This window comes from Lissotriton vulgaris, chromosome 6 (genome assembly GCF_964263255.1).
Source record: "Lissotriton vulgaris chromosome 6, aLisVul1.2, whole genome shotgun sequence".
Lineage (NCBI taxonomy): Eukaryota > Metazoa > Chordata > Amphibia > Caudata > Salamandridae > Lissotriton > Lissotriton vulgaris.
This window is the reverse complement of record NC_141694.1, coordinates 812,566,420-812,586,891: the sequence shown is the minus strand read 5'-3', so window position 1 is coordinate 812,586,891 and position 20,472 is coordinate 812,566,420. Positions and strand designations below refer to the sequence as shown.

The window sequence follows — 20,472 nt, the reverse complement described above, 5'->3', positions numbered from 1 at the left end:
TCTACAAGCTGTTTAACTGAAGAAAACAGCACCAAAAACTAGGTCTTTGAGAGCAGCATATCCAACAGAATTTCTACAAATGGGAATGTGAGCACAAGCAGTAACTAACACAATTTTGAGAAGTAAGAATTAGCTAAAGCCTACAGTAGATAGGAGACCAAATGTTCGATTTCCTGCAAACTACCACAGTGCTGATAGAACGCCAGCATAGCTGCCCACTATAACCTTCTTATTATCTGCCCACAGGGGGCCTGTTTTGAGACTTTGATGGATGATTCCCGGACTTATGTTTGAGGGCCAGGAGTTGAACTTATCTTGGAAAACTGGGCATATTTTCAATTGCCAAATACATTTTCACCACTTTGTCTAGGTATAGCATATGCAACTTCATACTTGTACAGCAGACCCTTTCTGGGCTTCATCTGTTGGTCTATTATGTACATGCACGTGTCACCTGAGTTCTATCTTTAACCCGCCAACCAGAGCCGATGTCTTGATTGTGTCCATGGAGACATCTGTCAAGAACTGATACTCCGTCACTGCCAACAGCTCCATCCACTTTACCTGTTCCCTTAGAGCTGCTTTTTTATTTTTATTTTTTGACTTTTTTGTAAAGTGATACAGTTGGCAAAATAAACACTAGCAAAGCCAATAGCTCTCGACTTTTGGACCTATTTGTTTAGCCAGTTCTTTTTGGCGATACTGCGTAGCATCAGCAAAACCATTTTTGCTACTGCTCTACAGCATGGTCTAAAGAAAAGAAAACTGTTGTGTCATTTTTTTAGGTGTGCGCATGTGTCATCACGTTTGCCAAAACATGGGCTAGTAATGGTGGTCAGTCCTTAAATATCTCCTTGTAGACATCACAATGCAAGTGTTATTTGTTGGAATAGCCTTTAAAGATTAAACCTGCAAGGCATGGCCTCCGGCATGTATATGAGCTGCATACATCAGGAGAATGTGGGAGGTCTAAACTGATCGTAAAGTGGCTTTCCATATGCTGAATGGAAGAGACCTGATCAAGACTTTTCTGATTTTAGCTATCTTTTCCAGTCTCAAGGAGAAAATAAGGGAGTTCCAAGGGTCAGGCCTTGTATTTGGAGACATCTTGCCCCAAACATTTTCTTAGTTTACTTGGTCTGATAGCTTGTGAGTTTTCAGAGGCTGGTCTTAGGTGCTGAAATGGTTGTTGGGGCTGGAAGACTTTAGATGGGTACAATTTAACATAGCCTTGGGAGAAATTGTGGATGATTCAGAGTCTTAAGGCAGGATCTGTTAGAGCCAGAGGAATGATTTGAGACCTGGTGTGATTTGATCTTCTGCCTTCATCCACAAATGTGCAGTGCTAATTGATTTAATTGATTTTGCAGCTTTTGTAGCAATATTCCAATCACAAATACATCATGTCTATGCCTGAAGTTGTCATTTAAGAAATGCAAAGATGGAGAGCATGGCCTATACAATTCCCTATGGAAGAAGGCACACTTCAGACGTTCACCATGTGGGACAAAGGAGACATCTATTTCGAAGATGACTCCCAAATTATTTATACTCTAGACTGGAATTGCAGTGGACTCATTGATTTGAGTTGGGTAACAGTGGACAGGACAAACACACCTGAAATTCTTACTTTTGGCCATTAAGGCAATTTCAGTTTTATTGCATCTAGTCTTGAGGGTTAATTTAATCAGCCAACTGAGTTGTTCCATAATCCTCCCTACAGTTTAAGGTAGTTCATTTTGTCACCTACATAGAAGTGTGAACCGATGAGGACATTTAGTGTGGACGGCACGTGGGCCAAATATGTTTTGAAGAGGCAAGATAAAAGTATTGATCTTTGAGGGAATCCATATATGATGCTTGTTGCATTTGAATAACAGACCCCTCCCCCCTCACCAAGGCATAGGTTATTAGACAGTCAGTGAGAATTGAATAGATTTGTTATGCTTTGGCACATTCTCCTTCACAACATTTAGTTATGCCATGAATCTAGAAGTAGATACTTTCAGGGTTATTGTATTTTCAGGATCATTTTTTCTTTAAAGGAACCCAGTAATTACAGTTTTGGGGCAGATGGCAGCTAATGATTGCTAAAGGAGTCCTGGACCTACTGCTGGTAGCCTGTCATTTTCTGTTGCATGCACAATAAGTCCGCTTAGACCCATTATCAGCCAAGTTGAATATTTATAATGCCATTTTCTGGGCACCCCAATCTACCCCCTTCTCCACTCCAGTCTCCACTCCACTACAATCTATCCCACTTCCCTCCACCCCACTACAATCTACCCCACTCCAATCTACCACAATCGACCCCACTCCAATCTACCCCGCTCCACTCCACACCATTCTATCACACTCCAGTCTACCACAATTTACCGCACTCCAATCTACCCCACTCCACTCCGCCCTTATCTACCCCACTCAACTCTACCCCACTGCATGCCACTCAATCTACCCCACTCCAATCCATTCTAACCCACTATACTGTACCCACTCCACTGAACCGCCATCTACCACACTCACCACACTACCCCATCTCAACCTACCCACACTTCTATACCCCACTCCAATCTTCCCCACTTCAATGTGCCCTACTCCAATATATTCACCTCAAATCTACCCAACTGCACTCCAATATGCCTCACTCCAGTCTACCCTACTCCACTCCAGTCTACCCCACTCCACCCTAACTTACCCCACTCCGCTCAAATCTACCCTAATCCACCCAACTCACATCAACCCCACTCCAGTCTACCCCATTCCACTCCAGTCTACCCTACCACACTCCAGTCCACCGCACTCCACTCCAATCTACTCCACCCTACTCCACTCCATTCTACCCACTCTATTCCATTCCAACCTACCCCACTCCAATCTACCCAATTCTACCCCACCCCACTTTACCCCAATCTACACCATTCCTATCAACCCCACCCCACTCCCTGCCGCTAACTTTTAGCCGCTCTGAACAGCAGCCACACAGGTGTACAGCATGGCACAAAACACATTGCCAAAACCAATAGCTCTTGCATATGCGAGACCTATTGGCTTTGCCAGTTCTTGTTATTATTTATTCTTCGTCTTTATGGCTTTTAGACGGTAAACTGGACTGCAAATAGAAAATGTACTTCCTACCAGGAGCTTATCAATTACATTTTTTATCTATGTTCAATTCAAAGTCTTATCAAAATATTCTTTAGGTTACTTGCAACAGCACCCATCAATGGTTTTAATCTAAACGTGTGCTTGTTAGAAACCTGAATATTTGCTCCCTGGCAGAGTAATGCTGGACTTGGGTGTGCTCTATTGTAGAAATGGATGCATTCAAATCCTGCTGCGTCCATGTGCACATTTTCGAATGCATACCTCCTCTTACAGACTTATAGTATCATAGACAAAGAATGAGAGTCATACTACAGAACACTTATAAAGCTGAGATTAAACTTCATTCATGCTGTGCTTATTAAGACATCTCATACATGGTCAAGAAAGAGTAGCGATGCAGGATGGGTCACCATCCACTGCCTTAATCTGAAGTGATCCTGCGAGGCCCGCAGATAAGTTTCATGCAGCCTTCTCACTGCTACCAGTTACAGGTTTTTGATAGGTCCAAACTATAGGTTCCAGACCAGGATAATTTCTGTTAAGTATCTGATCTAATCATATTTCACAATTTTGCAAGTTAAAATTGATTGCTTTGCAGAATTGTGATTCTCAGACACTTAAAAACATTTGGACTGTCACAACGGTCTAATTATAAAGGAAGTTGTGTACAAAAAAATCAAGTTTTTAATGTTTCTTTGTTTTATATATTTTACAGCTAGCCATTTGAGCCTGAAAGATGAAATTGAAGCAATTTTACGGGAAAGAATCATGGTTTTGGACGGTGGCATGGGCACCATGATTCAGCAGCACATGCTGACAGAAGCAGATTTTCAGGGGCCCGAATTTCAGCATCACCCCAAACCGCTGAAAGGAAATAATGATCTTCTGAGCATTACTCGTCCTGATCTCATCTACAAAATTCACAAGGTATTCAGCTGTTTATTGTTGAAAATTTGAATGTGAGTACAGACTAGAACTTCATTGTGTTTCATAGTATATTTTGGACCTACATTTCCATCTTCGTTTGTGCCAAAAAGTTTCTCTTACTACTTTACCCCCTTTCAGTGCTTAATGTTTTTCCATACAACCCCAACAGACCCTAGCCTTCTGTGCTTGAAATCCATCTTCCTCATTTGATGAGCAGTTTACTGTTTGTTCCCTCTGACTCCTCTGCCAGACAATGACCCACCACTCTTTCATCACAGTTCTTTATTTCTCTTCAGCTGGACACAGTATATGCTCTCCCTTCCTCATCTGTTTGACAGTCCTACATTCTTTCAAGTTCACTCTGATTATCCCTAATTGTTCTTTCCCATTTCCCTGACATTTACATTTCCAGAGGACTGATAACCTCAAAATGTGAAGATTTGCTGCTTAATGTTCAAAAGACTTGTTAAATACTAAAATGAAATGTCTGTGTACAAGGCAGACACTACATAAATGGAATCCTTTAGAGGTTGAAGACACATTTTTGCTCTATCAATGGAATCACATCGGAGGACCTATCAGTACAGAACATCATTTTATTTTTACAGGCTCTAGTAAACAATGAATTCACATTTAATTTGATCCTTAAACTGATATTATTTGCCGTTTTATAGGAGGAGAGTATGAGTTACATAATTGTTCACATCCTGTGGAGATTATTTAAGAGCCACCTGAATTCGCAACTAATGTGTATGTGCATCTGGGGAAACATTTTGAGAAAGTACATGATTTAGGGAAAGTTTTTGAGAAAGTGAATGATTCATGTATTGATTGGCTCTATGAATTTAATGAACTTAATCTTCAATGTGGTGGGACCTCTCATCATTTTTTGTAGCTATGGTGTCCCAATCATTTGCATCAGAATGATATGCAGAGTGTATTGGATGTAAAGCAAATCAGATCTCCAACTGTTGTGCCTTTACACTGGCAATCTTTTGGGACTCATGGTTTCTGTCAAACGTACACACTAGGTGCAGAAGAGACTCACTGCGTCTCACTGTTGCGTGCTGACAGTAATTGTTGCTCCAGTTTCGTGCCTGCACAGCGTCTTCGTTGCCTTCCTGTTGTTCGAGTAAGACCACAGTTGTAGGAAGGTGGTTATCTGACTATATGGTTACCCCAACTTTTTTGCCTAGTGTTTTGCTGGTTTTTGACTTAGTTGGCCTGGGATCCTGCTATTCAGGGCCCCAGGCTATCTGCTCTCCCTATAAAATGGACTCCATGTACTTTAGGTACATATCTGATTGGGTATTGGGTCACCTTTGTGAGCCCCTGTATAGCGTACCATAGGTACCCAGGGCATAGGTGCATCCAACGCCTACCAGGGGCTGCAGCATGTATTAGCCACCCCTGGCTGGCCATCCAAACTGACACCACAGGCTGATCACTCAGCTTGGGTAAGGTGGTGTAATCACCCCTTACTTAGATATAGTATAACTATATCTACCCATACATATAGACACATATGCACCTATAAGTCACTCCTATGGTAGACCTCGACAATCCTGGAGGCAGAGTGCTTGGTTTTATGTAAGATGGTGCCCTAGCATGAGCTGAGCCCCTCTGCAGCTTTCGGAAACATCTCCTTATAGCTGTTCTATGATATAGCCATCCTATATACTATTAAGTGCATTATAATCCTCGCGGTTAATGGTAACTTTGATTTGGCTTTTTCAAAACATGTTGTGTGAGGTGTCAAACACTTTGGAATACTACCCCCATCCCCAGTTCTGGCAGCAGGGGTAGCATTCCAACTTTCTAGAGGGAAAAGACATGTAGTTACTGCTTTACCCGGTTAAAGTTAAACAGAACCGCAGCATCACAAAATGGATGCTGCTGTCACAGACACGAGTCTGACCTCCTGCTGCTGGGGGAAACTCCAGCAAGGGAGGCTTGGACAATAGGTTTCCTGTTGAGGGAGGTGCCAGCACCTCCCCAGACAGCCTGTAGTGTATTGGGGCAGGGTGGGTTGAATGGAAAGATGCTTTTCCAGACACTGCCTGGGGCACACAAGGTGCTCCATGCATAGCCCGGTTCAAACCAGTTGCTGGGGCACTCCAGCCCCGCTCTGACACAAAACTGGACAAAGGGAAAAGGGTGTAACCACCCCCTTCCCAGGTCCAGCCATAGGAGGGACCTAGCAGGTAATCCAGCCCATTTTCTTAGTATAAAGATAGGTGCTGTGTCCCCAGGACTTTAGATTATCCTGGAATGAAACTCTGATACAAAACTCTTGGACCTTCGACGTTCTATTCTGACTAGAAGACTGACGACATCTCCCTTGTGGTCAAGGAGTGACCACCCTGTGCAAACAGGCACCACTAGTAACTTGCCTGTCTGCTTTGTCAACGCTCCCGCTGGAACCCAAAGACTCAGCGACACAGGAACTGGACTCTCAGACTTCTCAGACTTCTCTGACTCCGACCCACATCCACAGCAAAGCTGAGACACGTTGCAGACACGAAAGACGTGGGACCGGACACCCTGGACATCCTGCTTTTTGCTAACTGCATCGACTCCTGAGGAAACTCGCAGTTGTGCATTGGGGTACGAGAAGCCCCAGACCCGAGTGCCAATTGCACCGAAGCTCAGCCCTCCACACTCCACGAGTGCCGCCTGGGGCCCGCTCTTGCATTTCAGCTAGACGCGTCTTCCCGGTTGCTTGCCCACTGGCTAGTTAGCCCTATGAAGACTTTCCTTTGAAACCAAACTGCTTTCCTGGTTGCTCGAGGCTTGCTCCATCTTCTCTGCAAAGGAGAGGTTGCTCCGAAGCCAATCTTCACTTCCTCCGTGGATTGCGTTTGCAAGGCTTGTTGGGTCCAGTCCGGATACCGACACCGCAGTCAACTAGATCCTTCATGGGACAGCTCGCGTCCAGCTCCTAATCGTCGTTGACGCCTCCTGGCTGCAGAGACAAGCTTCACCTCTTCACCTGAAATCAACTCAACATCGCCTGGTTCCTTCCTGGTCACTGGCTAGTGACCCAGACTCTGTCCCCTCTGCTTTCAGGTTCTTCACATCTTCGATCCACCCTTGGATCCACCTGGACACTTTTCCTCTGGTCGCCTGTAGCACTTCTTTGCAGATCTCCATTGAAAACATCGACAAAACCAGTCACGAAAAGACACCTATGCACCCGGCTTCCCTGGGCGAGGTAACTCTAGTACTCCGGTGCTCCCATGAGTCTTGACTCTCGAAGTGTCCTAGTTTAAAGGGGTTTTACCGTAGTCCATCCGGAAGTGTCCTTAAACAGTAACTTTGTAACTCTTACGTTCTCCATTATAAGTCAATGGTAACTCACTACTGTGTTTAGACAGTGCACGCGTCTCCCGTGGGTCTCCTACTTCCTAACCATAGGTTGTTTAGCGTAGCCCCTGCAATTCCCTAGGCCCTAGGCCTATTCACTATTTCTGAAGTGGTCCGTATACCACTTACTTAGTATATGGTTTGTGAGGCCCCTAGGGCATAACTGTATTTGTGCAACTTATCGTATGCTAATTGAGTAACTTGTGATGTATTTCGATCTCTGACCTCATAAAGAGTGCAGAGGGGTTGTGTTAAAAATAAATACATATATATTTGATATATACCTTGTGTGGTGTCCTTTCATTTGGTATTCAAGGGATTATAATTGGTAAAACAGCTTGCTTTACATGCTCTCTGAAATTTTAGCCTATGACTGCTGGTCCATGCTACCACTAGGATAGCTTGTCTATAAGGTTGACTTTACAACCACCATCAATAAGGGTCGTTTAGACTGGTGCAAGGTGTCCACTAGAATAGTGGACATCATATGCCAGGCTAACTTCTCACAATGGTCTCCTTTGTTCTCGTCGTCAGTGCATGGTGGTTTATGTGGCACCTCATTACTTGGCATGTGATACATGTAAAAGTGCACAAAATATCTGGGGGTCATCGTGGGCATCTACAGATGGGCATTGTAAAAATTCTAGATGAGTTCTACGTAGAATTCACCTCACTTCATATCTTCCCCTTTTTGTAGGAAACCATTTTCTCATGATTACCTTGCAGCATTACATTCATATGAGACCATCCCATCAGGGCGGCCATACTTCCTGTTGGAAGCCTCCTCTTCCTTTTTTCTGTAAAGCACTGTTTAAGGAGACGACACCAACTCCTGTCTGCATCATAATGCCGTCACAATATTTGTGTGGGCCTTTTATCTCCCTGTTTTTCTTTTTTTTGCCTTATTTCTGTTTCTCTTAGATGTTGTACCTGGATTTTCTTCTGTATTTGGACAGATCTTTAATCCCTTCAGCCTAGTTGTGTGTGCTGTATGCTGTTGTTACTTTTATCCATACTTTACATCCGCCAGGAGCTTTTTCTTATGTAGCATGTCTTTTCCCTCCCAATTAAGTGGCCCTTCGTTGCAGATACATACTTGGTAGACATTATTTCTGCTGTGTAAGGTTATAGTGGCTAACCGGAATGCGTCAAAGGTACTTCAGGCATGCCAGAGATAAGCTACTGAAGACTTTGCCCTGTCCTGCTACATGTAACATAGTGTAACTAGCATATATTTGCAAGGTATACATTCCTGTAACATATAGCTATAAAGTTGAATAACAGATATTTTTTACCTAGCTCAATGGTACCCATTTTATGGACCTTGGGAGAATGAAAGGCTGACTGAAATTACTGTTATTCGAACCGATGACCATGGGATGAATTACAGATCCCAATAGTAGATATAGTAATCGACTGAGCAGGCAGATGCCACACAATGAGGTAATTCTGCAGTGATTTGCAATCTGGAATCCAAGTTATATACTGCTATCAAACATTTTAGGATATTATAATCGACACCTAGAGCTGGCCCGACGTATAATGCAATAGATTTTTAACCCACAAGATTGTTGTCATGGCAAGAAGGATGCACCTCTTGCAGCTGTGCTCCTATAATGCGTAACTAGGTGAATACAATATCAAGCACTGCTGCTATTGTAGACATCATACTTGCCTGTCTTGGCACTCAGATTTGGTAGAACACTTATGTTGTACAATTTATAATACAGATTCTCCATCACACCCTCTCCAAGATTTCTTACGGTATGAATAACCCTTCTTTCATCCCTATATAGTCAGATTCATAAATCTAATTTCTGATACCACATCGTTATGCAGTTATTCTGACACTATTCTGCCATATTTCTGAGTTGTTAATGAATGATACTTGTACTTCCATTTAAGCAATAAAGGTGTTGCTCTAGGTACAACTGTGTGTGCATGTGTATATGTGTGTAGAAGGTGGAGCTATGGGCTCCCGATGTGGCACTTCTATTAGCTGGTTGACTCCTCAGACTGGTTGCTCATTCTAACACTAGGGCCTAGATGTGCGAAGGATTTTTGTGCTGAAAAAGGCCAGATTCTGTGAATTGGGCTGTTTACAAACGCAAAAATGCTTTTTCTGAATTACCAAGCATAAACTGTGATTCAGTAACTAACTTGTTACTCAGTCGCAGTTTGAGTTTTTAATTCCATATTTGGAAGGTGCGTGTTGAGGGCACCCCTTCCTAATACTGATTCACAGTGTTATGTACAAATATTTTGCAATCATAATGTGGTTGCAAAACATTTTCAGTTTAACACTAACTCAAAGTTGGCGATAACTCATTGCAAGGGACCCCTTCCCCTTTGAGAATGGTTGAATAAATATTTTTTTATGACCAGGCAGTGGTCCCATGGGCCAGTGCATGCTCTTAACAAGCATTTGCAATGCAATAGGTCTCGCATAAGCAAAGTGTGAGCTATTGGTATTGTAAATGACAATTTTTTTAAATATGTGTTGGCTTTGAAAATATATAAATTAATAGCATTGTTATTCACAAAGCCAATAGCTTACACTTTCCTAATGTGAGTCCTATTGGCAATGATTATTGGTAGCAAGCAAGGACAGTGCTGTTGTGGTGCTGAGTGATGATGTGGTTGAGCTGAGTGATGTGGTGGTGTATTAGAGAGATGTGGTGGTGTATTAGAGTGATGTGGTGGGATCCCAGAGTGATGTGGTGGTGTCCCAGAGTGATGTGGTGGTGTCCCAGAGTGATGTGGTGGTGTCCCAGAGTGATGTGGTGGTGTGCCAGAGTGATGTGGTGGTGTCCCCGAGTGATGTGGTGGTGTCCCCGAGTGATGTGGTGGTGTCTCCGAGTGATGTGGTGGTGTCCCTGAGTGATGTGGTGGTGCCCCTGGGTGATGTGGTGGTGTCCCTGAGTGCTGTGGTGGTGTCCCTGAGTGCTGTGGTGGTGTCCCTGAGTGATGTGGTGGTGTCCCTGAGTGATGTGGTGGTGTCCCTGAGTGATGTGGAGGTGCCCCTGAGTGATGTGGTGGTGTTCCTGAGTGATGTGGTGGTGTCACTGAGTGATGTGGTGGTGCCCGTGAGTGGTGCCCCTGAGTGATGTGGTGGTGCCCCTGAGTGATGTGGTGGTGCCCCTGAGTGATGTGGTGGTGCCCCTGAGTGATGTGGTGGTGTCCCTGAGTGATGTGCTGCAGCAGCACAGAGACTGAAGCTAAGAACGCGCAGGGTTGAGTGCTACAAAGCGTGTTCAGTTTATCAAAGCACAGAATGATGGAGCCGGGAAAAAGCAAGGGGAAACAGGACAACACAAGGAGAGTGTATAATGATAGAGGCAGCGAGGGCTGGGGCTTGAACAGCAATCAAGTAAGAGGTCGAGAAGGTACTGAATGGGAGAACACGGAAAACACCCAGGGCCAAGGAAGGAAGATGCAAGCACACAGGAGAGCAGGTGAAGACCAGAGGGCAAGGAGTAGCAAGGAAAACAAGCTCTCGGCATGTCTTTGAAGTTGCTGGAGGAGCAAACTTGTACCAACCACTGTTATTTTCGTTCTGTTTAGTTTTAATAATCCAGAACACTTTTGTTATCCATGGAGTGAAAACATCCTTATACACAGCTATAGACCAATACAGAACAGTGCCCTTTTATCCAATTCTCATTTCATCAGGACGTAATATGTTAACCAGCCTGGAAAATGGTTCTCTTGCTAGCCTTGTTGGTGCACATGAAAAGTGCTGTCTTATGTGTGTGAATGAAAAAGGGTAAAAACTGCTTTAATTGTGAATAATTCTGTTATTGCAGGAGTACCTGATGTCTGGAGCTGATATAGTTGAGACAAACACATTCAGCAGCACAAGTGTTGCTCAAGCAGACTATGGGCTTGAACACCTGGTAAGCTTGGTATTCTTTTTTTCACATACAACTTTATTTTAACAATATCTTCTTTTGAAGTAAGGTCTAAAAGACCTCATGATTTAAAGTATTGTGACCACTATGGATCTGAGCTGGGCTCTGGGAATTGGCTGTAATTACTATTAGACAAGCCCCCCCCCCGCTCCTCCCAAGGCAGGCCCTTTATTGTCAAAGGCTTTATATAATTGTAAGATGTGTGTGCCCTTATGTGTAGAGAGTATTTCATAAGCGTATTTATTTGACATATGTTTTCAGTTCCCAATACTTGAGTGGTATTCAGTTTTATTCTGGAGTGGAAGTGTTCAAACTTTCAATTGGGTGGTTGTAAAGGGAAAGGAATAACATACGAGGTAGCTAATTAACAATGTGCCCTGCAGTAGTGGTGAAACGCTTCTTAGACTGCGAGTGTGTACCAGTTTGTAGAGCCTCATTAGCTGAAATCATTTCCACACTGACACGATTTGTCAATGGGTGGAGTGACCAGTTAGTCATTATTTCCTGATGATAGGGTTGGAGGTTGCGCACTGCAGTATGTAGTTTTGCGGTTAATAAGGGCTGGATTTCCACAGCATGCATGTAGGGAGGATTGTTTTCATACTGAACCCTCTTGAGAGATGAAGGTAATGCATGTCTTCGTTATGGTAACGGAGGTCTTGGTAATGGTGTAACTTGCTTTTCTATTCTGTGGATTATGAGCCTGTGTTTTTTTTTCTGAAGTATGTATTGATAATTACTTGGTTGACCGAGTTGCAGTGAGCTACAATAATCAAGCTTAGTGGGACTGTCGTGGCTCTGATAAATCTCTTCCTTTGTTGATATGGGATAAGAGAGGATTTCTTGATGGAATAAATGACTCCTGCTTGTTAAGACTGCACTGCATTCAGGAGTGAATGGGAGATCTTAGTTGAAGGTGATGGTGGAATGTTTGGCTGTCTATAATGCAGATGGGACGGTGTCCAGGGGATGGTAACGGACAAAATTAATTGAAGGGGCTGATTTTGTTTCTCTGTTCCAGCTAGGACCTGTGTATGAGAGCTAATTAAGGCAAGACGTATTTGCTACTACAGGGTACTAATGGTGACTTCAGTGAGGGACTGCAAACCATTTAATGCTGCTATGCAGCTGGTGGTAGACAGTGGTGTTCTCTCCTGTTCATTTACTATGTGTGCAGAAATAAATTTGTGCGTTCTTTGCTTTTTTCATATGTACATGCAAATAAGGAGGTCAGTCACTATGGTTTTTCTCATGTGTCTGAATACTTGGTTGATCATCGTGTTGGTCGCAGTAACTGTTTCACGCCACAATTCCACTACTCTCCCAGAAAAACGTTTATCATATTTTTGTATTGAGGTTTCCCCATGAAACGGGCGTGACAATTTTGCTTATTTTACAAAGCAAGCAGTTTATCTCGTGTGTGATCTCTGATATTTCTAAACAATCCACTATCATGTTTGGCTTTGTTTTAGGCATACCGCATGAATAAAGTTTCTGCTGAAGTGGCTCGGAAAGCAGTTGCGGATGTAACTGCTGAAACAGGTGAGTAGTTCATTTTATACTTCTACGTTTTCTTTATACTTCTACATTTTCTTCTATCAGTTTATTTGGTAACAAACCCTTTGCTCATTGAGAGCTGTTTAATATTAGAGAGTCAAGTTGTAAGCCTTTAGGTTTTCTTATCGTTTCAGACTGATAGGAGGGAATCTGAGAAACATTTGTCTGACGTTTGCTCCAGTTATGGTAAATCTACTCAATCCTTCACATACTGAGGGTTTAGTACCCTGGAGGTGGAAACACACAATGGTGGTGTGGAACCACTACTCAAGAAATCTAATCTGGAAGTCACAGATTGGGCTAATTCTTGGCCTATATCGCTGTTTCTGACATTTCCAAAGAGTCTTGAAAAGCATGGTAATCAACAATTGTCGGTTATTTGGAGATTAACATGCTTTTACATTCTTTGCAATCTGGATTTAGGTCAAAACATAGCACTGAAACTACGTTGCTAGGCATAGCTGAGCATCTCAGATCACAGCTTGATAGAGGGGGTGCTGATGCTGTCATCTTGCTGGATATTAGTGCTGCATTTGATACCGTTTCCCCATCTGGTACTCTTACACAGGCTAGCTGATCTGGGCCTCCAAGGCCTGGCATTGACTTGGTTTTTTTCTTTTTCACACGACCATTATTTTCAAGTTTCTTCTAAAGTGCATACATCTTTGACTCATTTTCTACTCTAAGGGGTTCCTGACGGCTCCTCCTTGAGCCTGCTTTGTTCAAGATCTAAGTTTTCCCGCTGGCAGACAGCTGAAGTGCATGGCCTTATACTTTTTTGTTATGCTGATGGCACTCAAATTATTGTGCCTTTAATTTGAACGAATAGCCGCAGTCCAGCTGACCTAAATTCCTGTCTTGTCAAGTTGGAGACCTATATGAGGAACCATTCTTCAAAATTAAATGGGAACAAGACTGAAGATTTACTGATTGGCAATCATTCCCAACTTTGGGGCCCTCATTGCTGGACAAACGAACTGGGGCCTTGTCCTAGTCCAAGCTAGGTGATTAAGGACCTAGGCGTTTGGCTTGATGATAAGCTTATCATGGACCAGTAAAATCACCAAGGCGGTGATCTTATTTGGGCTTTCTCATGTGTTTGAGGAAAATACTTTGGCTTTTACCTGTTTCCTCTCAAATACCGATGATTATTTCAAGACTTGATTACAGTAATGTTCTGTTCAAGGCATGTTGGCTGCTGAATTCATATCTTGTGCATAGATCGCCGCCTAGTTTTGGGTCCAGATGATTGCATTTTGTTGTCTTGGAAGAGTCTTCGAAGTATCACGAAATAGGTAACTCCTCCCTTGGACTACAGTGCGCATGGGCATCTTCTCCATCCTCAGATTCTTTTTTTCCGCCATTGGGTTCGGATGCTAACTCCTATACTCCAACTTTGGAATCAAAAACAAAACTTTTTTAAAGGCCAAAAGGCCTTCGATTCGATGGTATTGTTCTCGTTCGGTACCTCTCTACTCGATCCAGCCTTCCATCTCGAATCGGTCGTCGACGCGGGCCGTTTGGCCTTTTCGACACCACGTGAGTCGACCGCCGATGGAAAGAAGCCCGTTTAAAAGGTGCCCACAATGCCACTCCAAGTTCCCACATACTGATAAGCACTCAGTATGTAACAAGTGCCTATCCCCAGACCATAAGGTAGAAACCTGTCCAGCCTGCGCCCAGTTTCGTTCGAAGAAAACTATTCGAAACCGACGGACCGCTAGGCAAGAAATGCAGCGACAGGCACCGGAACCGGACAACATCTTCGATGATGACCAGGATCTACAGGAAGCTCCAGACTCTGACCTAGAAATCGTCACCGTCGAGGACTACTCTGACTCCGATGACGACATCCCACCGGGACAAATCGTGAGTACCCTGCCCCGACACCAACTACCCCGTTACCAAAGGCTCCGGTCAAGGCATCGCCAAAGGCCTTAGCCAATATCATAAAAAAGTTTTGCAAGCCCCGCCATCCGGCTCGGCTCCAAAACCGAAACCGAAACCTTCTGAGACCCCAGCAGACACTGCACCTAGGTCAATCAACACTAGCGTCCTACTACGCAGACATGCATGGCTGCGTATTTTTAGTTTTAAAAATGAGGTGGAGTCCACCATTCTTAACCAGCCTGTCAATCAGGATTTTCTATTTGGCCCTGCTGTCGACACCATTTTGGATAAAATGAAAAAGGACACAGAGACCGCAAAATCAATGGGGGCATTGCAATTTCAGCAACATAGAGGCTCCTTTCGTCGCTCCTCATACAGAGCAACTACACGAGGAAATGCCTCACAAACATCTGCCTCATTCAAAAGTAACACACAAGGTTCCTTCAACAAGAACACAAACAGAGGAGGTTACAGGGGAAACAACAATAAGGGAAGAGGACGTGGAGGCAATAACACCAGAGTCTCCACGGCCACAAAACAGTGACTTCATTACGCTACCTCCAGACCACCTAACACCGGTCGGAGGCAGACACCAACAGTTCCTGCCTGTCTGGAACGCAATTACCACAGACAGGTGGGTGAGAGAAATTATCCAGTCTGGCTATTGCCTAGAACGGACTTCCACACCACCAAACATACCACCCAGACATCGTCCAATGTCCAGGGAACACATCACCCTGCTACAACAAGAGGTGAACTGCATGCTAGAAAAGGAGGCCATAGAGGAAGTCCCTTTCCAACAGCAAGGGACAGGAGTGTACTCCCTATACTTCCTTATTCCCAAGAAGGATGGTTCCCTCAGACCAATATTGGACCTCAGACCCCTAAATCAATTCATACTATCGGAGCACTTTCATATGATCACACTACAACAAGTGCTCCCGTTTCTACAACAAGGAGATTTCCTAGCAACACTAGACCTCAAAGATGCGTATTTTCACATACCCATCCATCCAGCCCACAGAAAATACCTCCGGTTCACAATAGAAGGTCAACTCCACCAATTCAAGGTTTTGCCCTTCGGGGTTACCACGGCTCCAAGAGTGTTTACAAAATGCTTAGCGACAGTAGTAGCACATCTCAGAAGGCAACACGTCCATGTGTACCCTTATCTGGACGATTGGCTGATACAGGCAAAATCGTACCAACAGTGCGCAGCACAGATGTCTCAAACAATCCAGTTGCTACACAGCCTAGGCTTTTCAATCAACTACGCAAAATCACATCTGCAACCGTCCCACAAACAGCAGTACCTGGGAGCCACTATAGACACCTCGGTGGCAAAGGCATATCCAAACTCAGCAAGGATAGCCAGTATGCAGACACTCATTCGCAAATTCCTGCCAAAACACTCTCTGCCAGCTCAAGTCTTCATGCAGCTCATAGGCATGATGGCGTCCTGCATATTCATTGTCCCCCATGCCAGACTTCAAATGATCCCATTACAGGAATGCCTAGCACGGCAATGGAGCCAGGCTCAAGGACAACTAAAAGACCTAGTGTTGGTAAACAGTCTCACTCACAACTCTCTGCAGTGGTGGAAACCACAAAACCTTTCCAAGGGACAACTGTTCCAAGAGCCGGTTCCACAACTAGTACTAACAGCGGACGCATCACTGACAGGCTGGGGAGCACATCTCCTTTAATACACAGTACAAGGGCTCTGGACAAACAAACAGAAAAAGCTGCATATCAATCAACTGGAATTGCTAGCAATATTCCTAGCCCTAAAAGCATTTCAGAAATACTTGTACAGCAAGACGGTGTTGATCCGGACAGATAACATGACCGCGATGTACTATATCCAGAAACAGGGAGGAACGCACTCTCCACAGCTGTCCAATCTGGCACAAAGCATATGGAAGTGGGCGATTCCCAAAAACATTTTTCTCCTAGCAGAACACCTTCCAGGGAAGGACAATCAGGTTGCCGACCTGCTCAGCAGGCACAGCCAATAACTACACAAATGGGAGATTCACCCCCAGGTTCTCCAGCCATTCTTCAAGGAGTGGGGTCGCCCAGAAATAGACCTGTTCGCCACAAAAGAAATCTCGAAATGCCAGTACTTTGCCGCCAGGTTCCCACATCCATTGTCACAGGGCAATGCGATATGGATGAACTGGTCTGGCAGATTTGCGTACGCTTTTCCCCCAGCACCGCTGATCCTGCTGGTGGCACGCAAACTGCGGCAACACTCCCTCACACTAATCCTAGTTGCTCCCACATGGGCGAGACAACCATGGTACACAACGTTCCTAGAACTCTCAGTAGTTCCTCATCAAAGGCTGTGCCTTGCACCTCATCTTCTAACTCAGAACCATGGAGAAATCAGACACCCAGATCTCAATCAAATGAACCTAGCGATCTGTCTCCTGAGGTCTTAGAGTTTGGATACCTTAACTTGCCCCCAGATTGCATGAACATCATTAGGGAGGCAAGAAGACCAAACACACAAGCGTACTATGCAGCTAAATGGAAGAGATTTGTTATTTACTGCAACAATAATCAAATCAACCCCTTAGACGCTTCAATACAAAACATTATATGTTACCTGCTGCATCTACAAAGATGTAACTTAGCATACTCTTCAATACGACTACACCTCGCTGCTATAGCAGGCAACACCTTTCACTGTTTAGAGTACCAGCAATCAAAGCCTTCATGGAGGCTTTAAAAAGGGTGATTCCTCCGAGGCACCCCCCTTCCCCAGTCTGGAATCTAAATATAGTGCTTACCAGACTCATGGGCCCTCCTTTCGAACCTCTACATTCATGCGAACTACAATTCTTAATGTGGAAGGTTGCATTCTTGGTTACCATCACCTCACTCAGAAGAGTAAGCAAATTACAAGCACTAACAATTCAAGAATATTTCATGCAGGTACATGCCAACAGGGTGGTTCTTAGAACAAACCCTAAATTCATGCCTAAGGTTGTATCCAATTTCCATATCAACCAATCAATAGAACTGCCAGTGTTCTTTCAAAATCCACAGTCAGTAGCTGAGAGCCCTGCACACATTAGACGTAAAAAGAGCTCTACTTTATTATGTGGACAGAACTAAATCCTTTAGGAAAACAAAACAACTGTTTGTTGCTATTGCACCACAACACAAACGGAATCCAATTTCAAAATCAGGAATAGCCAGATGGATAGTTAAATGCATTCAAATATGCTATCAAAAGGCAAAACACACTTTAACCGTCCCCCCCAAGAGCACACTCCACAAGAAAAAGGTGGGCATCCATGGCTTTCCTAGGAAATATTCCTCTTGAAGATATCTGTAAGGCAGCCACATGGACCACCATACACACTTTCACAAAACTCTACTGTGTAGACGTGCAAGCAAAACAGCAAGCTGCTGTAGGCCAGGCTGTCCTCAAAACTCTTTTTCAAACTGCTGCAGCTGGCACAGGTAGCCACCGCTAGAGGAGATACTGCTATACAGTCTATGCACAAGATATGAATTCAGCAGCCCACATGCCTCGAACGGAATATGCTACTTACCAGTATGCATCTGTTCTTGGCATGTAGGGCTTCTGACATTCATATCGCCCGCCCGCCCTCCTCCGCCGGTGCCTGTAGCAGCTGCAGCATTATCTCTGGCATGGCCATCTCTTAGTTTACTATCTCCATCTCTGCCACAATGGCGAAAAACAATCTGAGGATGGAGAAGATGCCCATGCGCACTGTAGTCTAAGGGAGGAGTCACCTATCTCGTGATACTTCGAAGACTCTTCCAAGACAACAAAGTGCAATCATCCGGACCCAACACTAGTCGGCGATCTATGCTCAAGATATGAATGTCAGCAGCCCTACATGCCAAGAACAGATGCATACTGGTAAGTAGCATATTCCTTATCTGGGTGCTACTAAATATTTAACGAAGAGATTGCAGGCAGTACACAATGCAGCCTTCTTCTTTACCACCGTCCACAATTTGCTTCGGTCTCCTACCATTTTCGGGACTTAAACCATCTCCCATTAGATATGCGTATTCAGTATAAGGCAATGTTTTACATGGACAAAACCATGAAACATTTGGCACGCTATATCTAAGCTTTATCTTAATTATGCGATCATCCCCAAAATCCAAAAGGCCTGGCAAGGAGGGTGTTCTTTTGCCTATTTAGGTCCTAAATTATGGAATTCCCTCCCTTCGAAACTGTGTTTATACATCTCTTTTATAAAGTTCAAAAAGCAGTTTAAGATTTTGCTTTTCTAACTGCCAGTTTCCTGCCCTATCTTTTTATGCTAGTGCTGGGAAGCTCAGTTGGGGCAGCCATGCACTTTTTAAATCTGAATAATAATAACAATCACAATAATAATAATGTCACTATCAGATGAGCTTTTCTCTTGGTATTCATGTGGTGTTCTCTTCCAAGATAATTCCCTTTAACAACATTACAAATTGAAATGATTTAGTGTATGGCAAATAACTTTAGGCTTTTATATGGACCACCCACTCCCAAATCCAATGTCGCAAAAACATGTAGCCATCAGCAGGCAGAGAGAGTCAAATCTTGTAAAAAAAAACCTCAAATAGTCTGGAAACTCATGACATCTAGGGCCATCAAAGCATTCTGCAGAGATTCTATAAATACATTTGGGTGCTTCAGGTCTTGGGAAGACAAATTGTTGTCTCTGTTATTTACTCACACTTCCCATGCTCTTTAACACGTTAATTGGTGCTGAGCTAGCAATCTCTAAATGTCTCTGAGCTGTTAGTTCTTATATTGAGTTTTAGGGGTGTTCTACCACTATATAGTGGTTAAAATATAGACCTATAAAATGATTGTATCCACACTATCAACCTTACCACTACATTGAATGGTAAGTCTAGGCAAATGGATGCAGTGGATGCAGAGCAAGACTATTAAATAAATACTTACCTTGATGATGTAGTGCTAGCGATATGGTGATTGCAATATTTATTTAGGTTGATAATTTGACTGTGATATTATGGCACACAAATGTTGCAGGGCTGAAGTTTGTGGATATCAGGATGCACAGAAGTTTGTCGATATCCGGATGGACAGGCTCTAAATTTGCAGCCTTTTGCTTCAGGGAGGAAGCTTTTCTAAGTATAAGTTCAAACAAGGTGAAATCACAGAGGGTCATAGTAACGGTACTTTTATCTGAGCTTGGTGAGGTGACCTTTTACTGACTCAGTCCTTTTACACTTTCTTCACAATCATAACATTGGAGCAATCGGGCAAGATCAAATAGGCAGCAAAAGCAATCCCCAATTGCCTCTGATATCTTCATCAGAAGGCGTAAGGGAAATTCCAACCCTTCAGTCTTGCAGTTATCCTGCATTGTCCAGCTGTTTTAATCTGTTCTCCTCCTGTTACATTACTCCTGACACTCCACTCTTGAACTCTTGCAAACCACTCACCTCCAAGTCTGATGTGTCTGCTCACATCTTGATGTACCCCATTCTAACATCCAGTGCTGCCACCAGTAATTCTACTGCAGCCATTGTGTGCTTCATTTTCATCCCTTTCCTATGCTGAAACAGCCTTACCCACTTCCCCAAGCTGATTCCTGGTACTCCTCAGAGTGGCCAACATTTCCTTCTGCTGTTTTAGAAGTCCTTCAGTTGCTGAGCTGCCAACATCTTTCTCATTAGCCTCTCTGTCTCCGTGCCATGAGGG

General features: G+C 43.8%; 1 protein-coding gene across 1 annotated transcript in view; it reads left to right on the top strand.

Annotated features, from left to right (window-relative positions):
• The window catches only part of MTR (5-methyltetrahydrofolate-homocysteine methyltransferase), a 585,842-nt gene that overhangs the window by 53,573 nt on the left and 511,797 nt on the right, over positions 1 to 20,472 (top strand). The window contains exons 2-4 of the mRNA XM_086926839.1: positions 3,821 to 4,032; positions 11,205 to 11,294; positions 12,782 to 12,851. Of these exons, the coding sequence (XP_086782965.1) occupies positions 3,821 to 4,032; positions 11,205 to 11,294; positions 12,782 to 12,851 (372 nt within the window). The remainder of the gene's footprint in view (positions 1 to 3,820; positions 4,033 to 11,204; positions 11,295 to 12,781; positions 12,852 to 20,472) is intronic.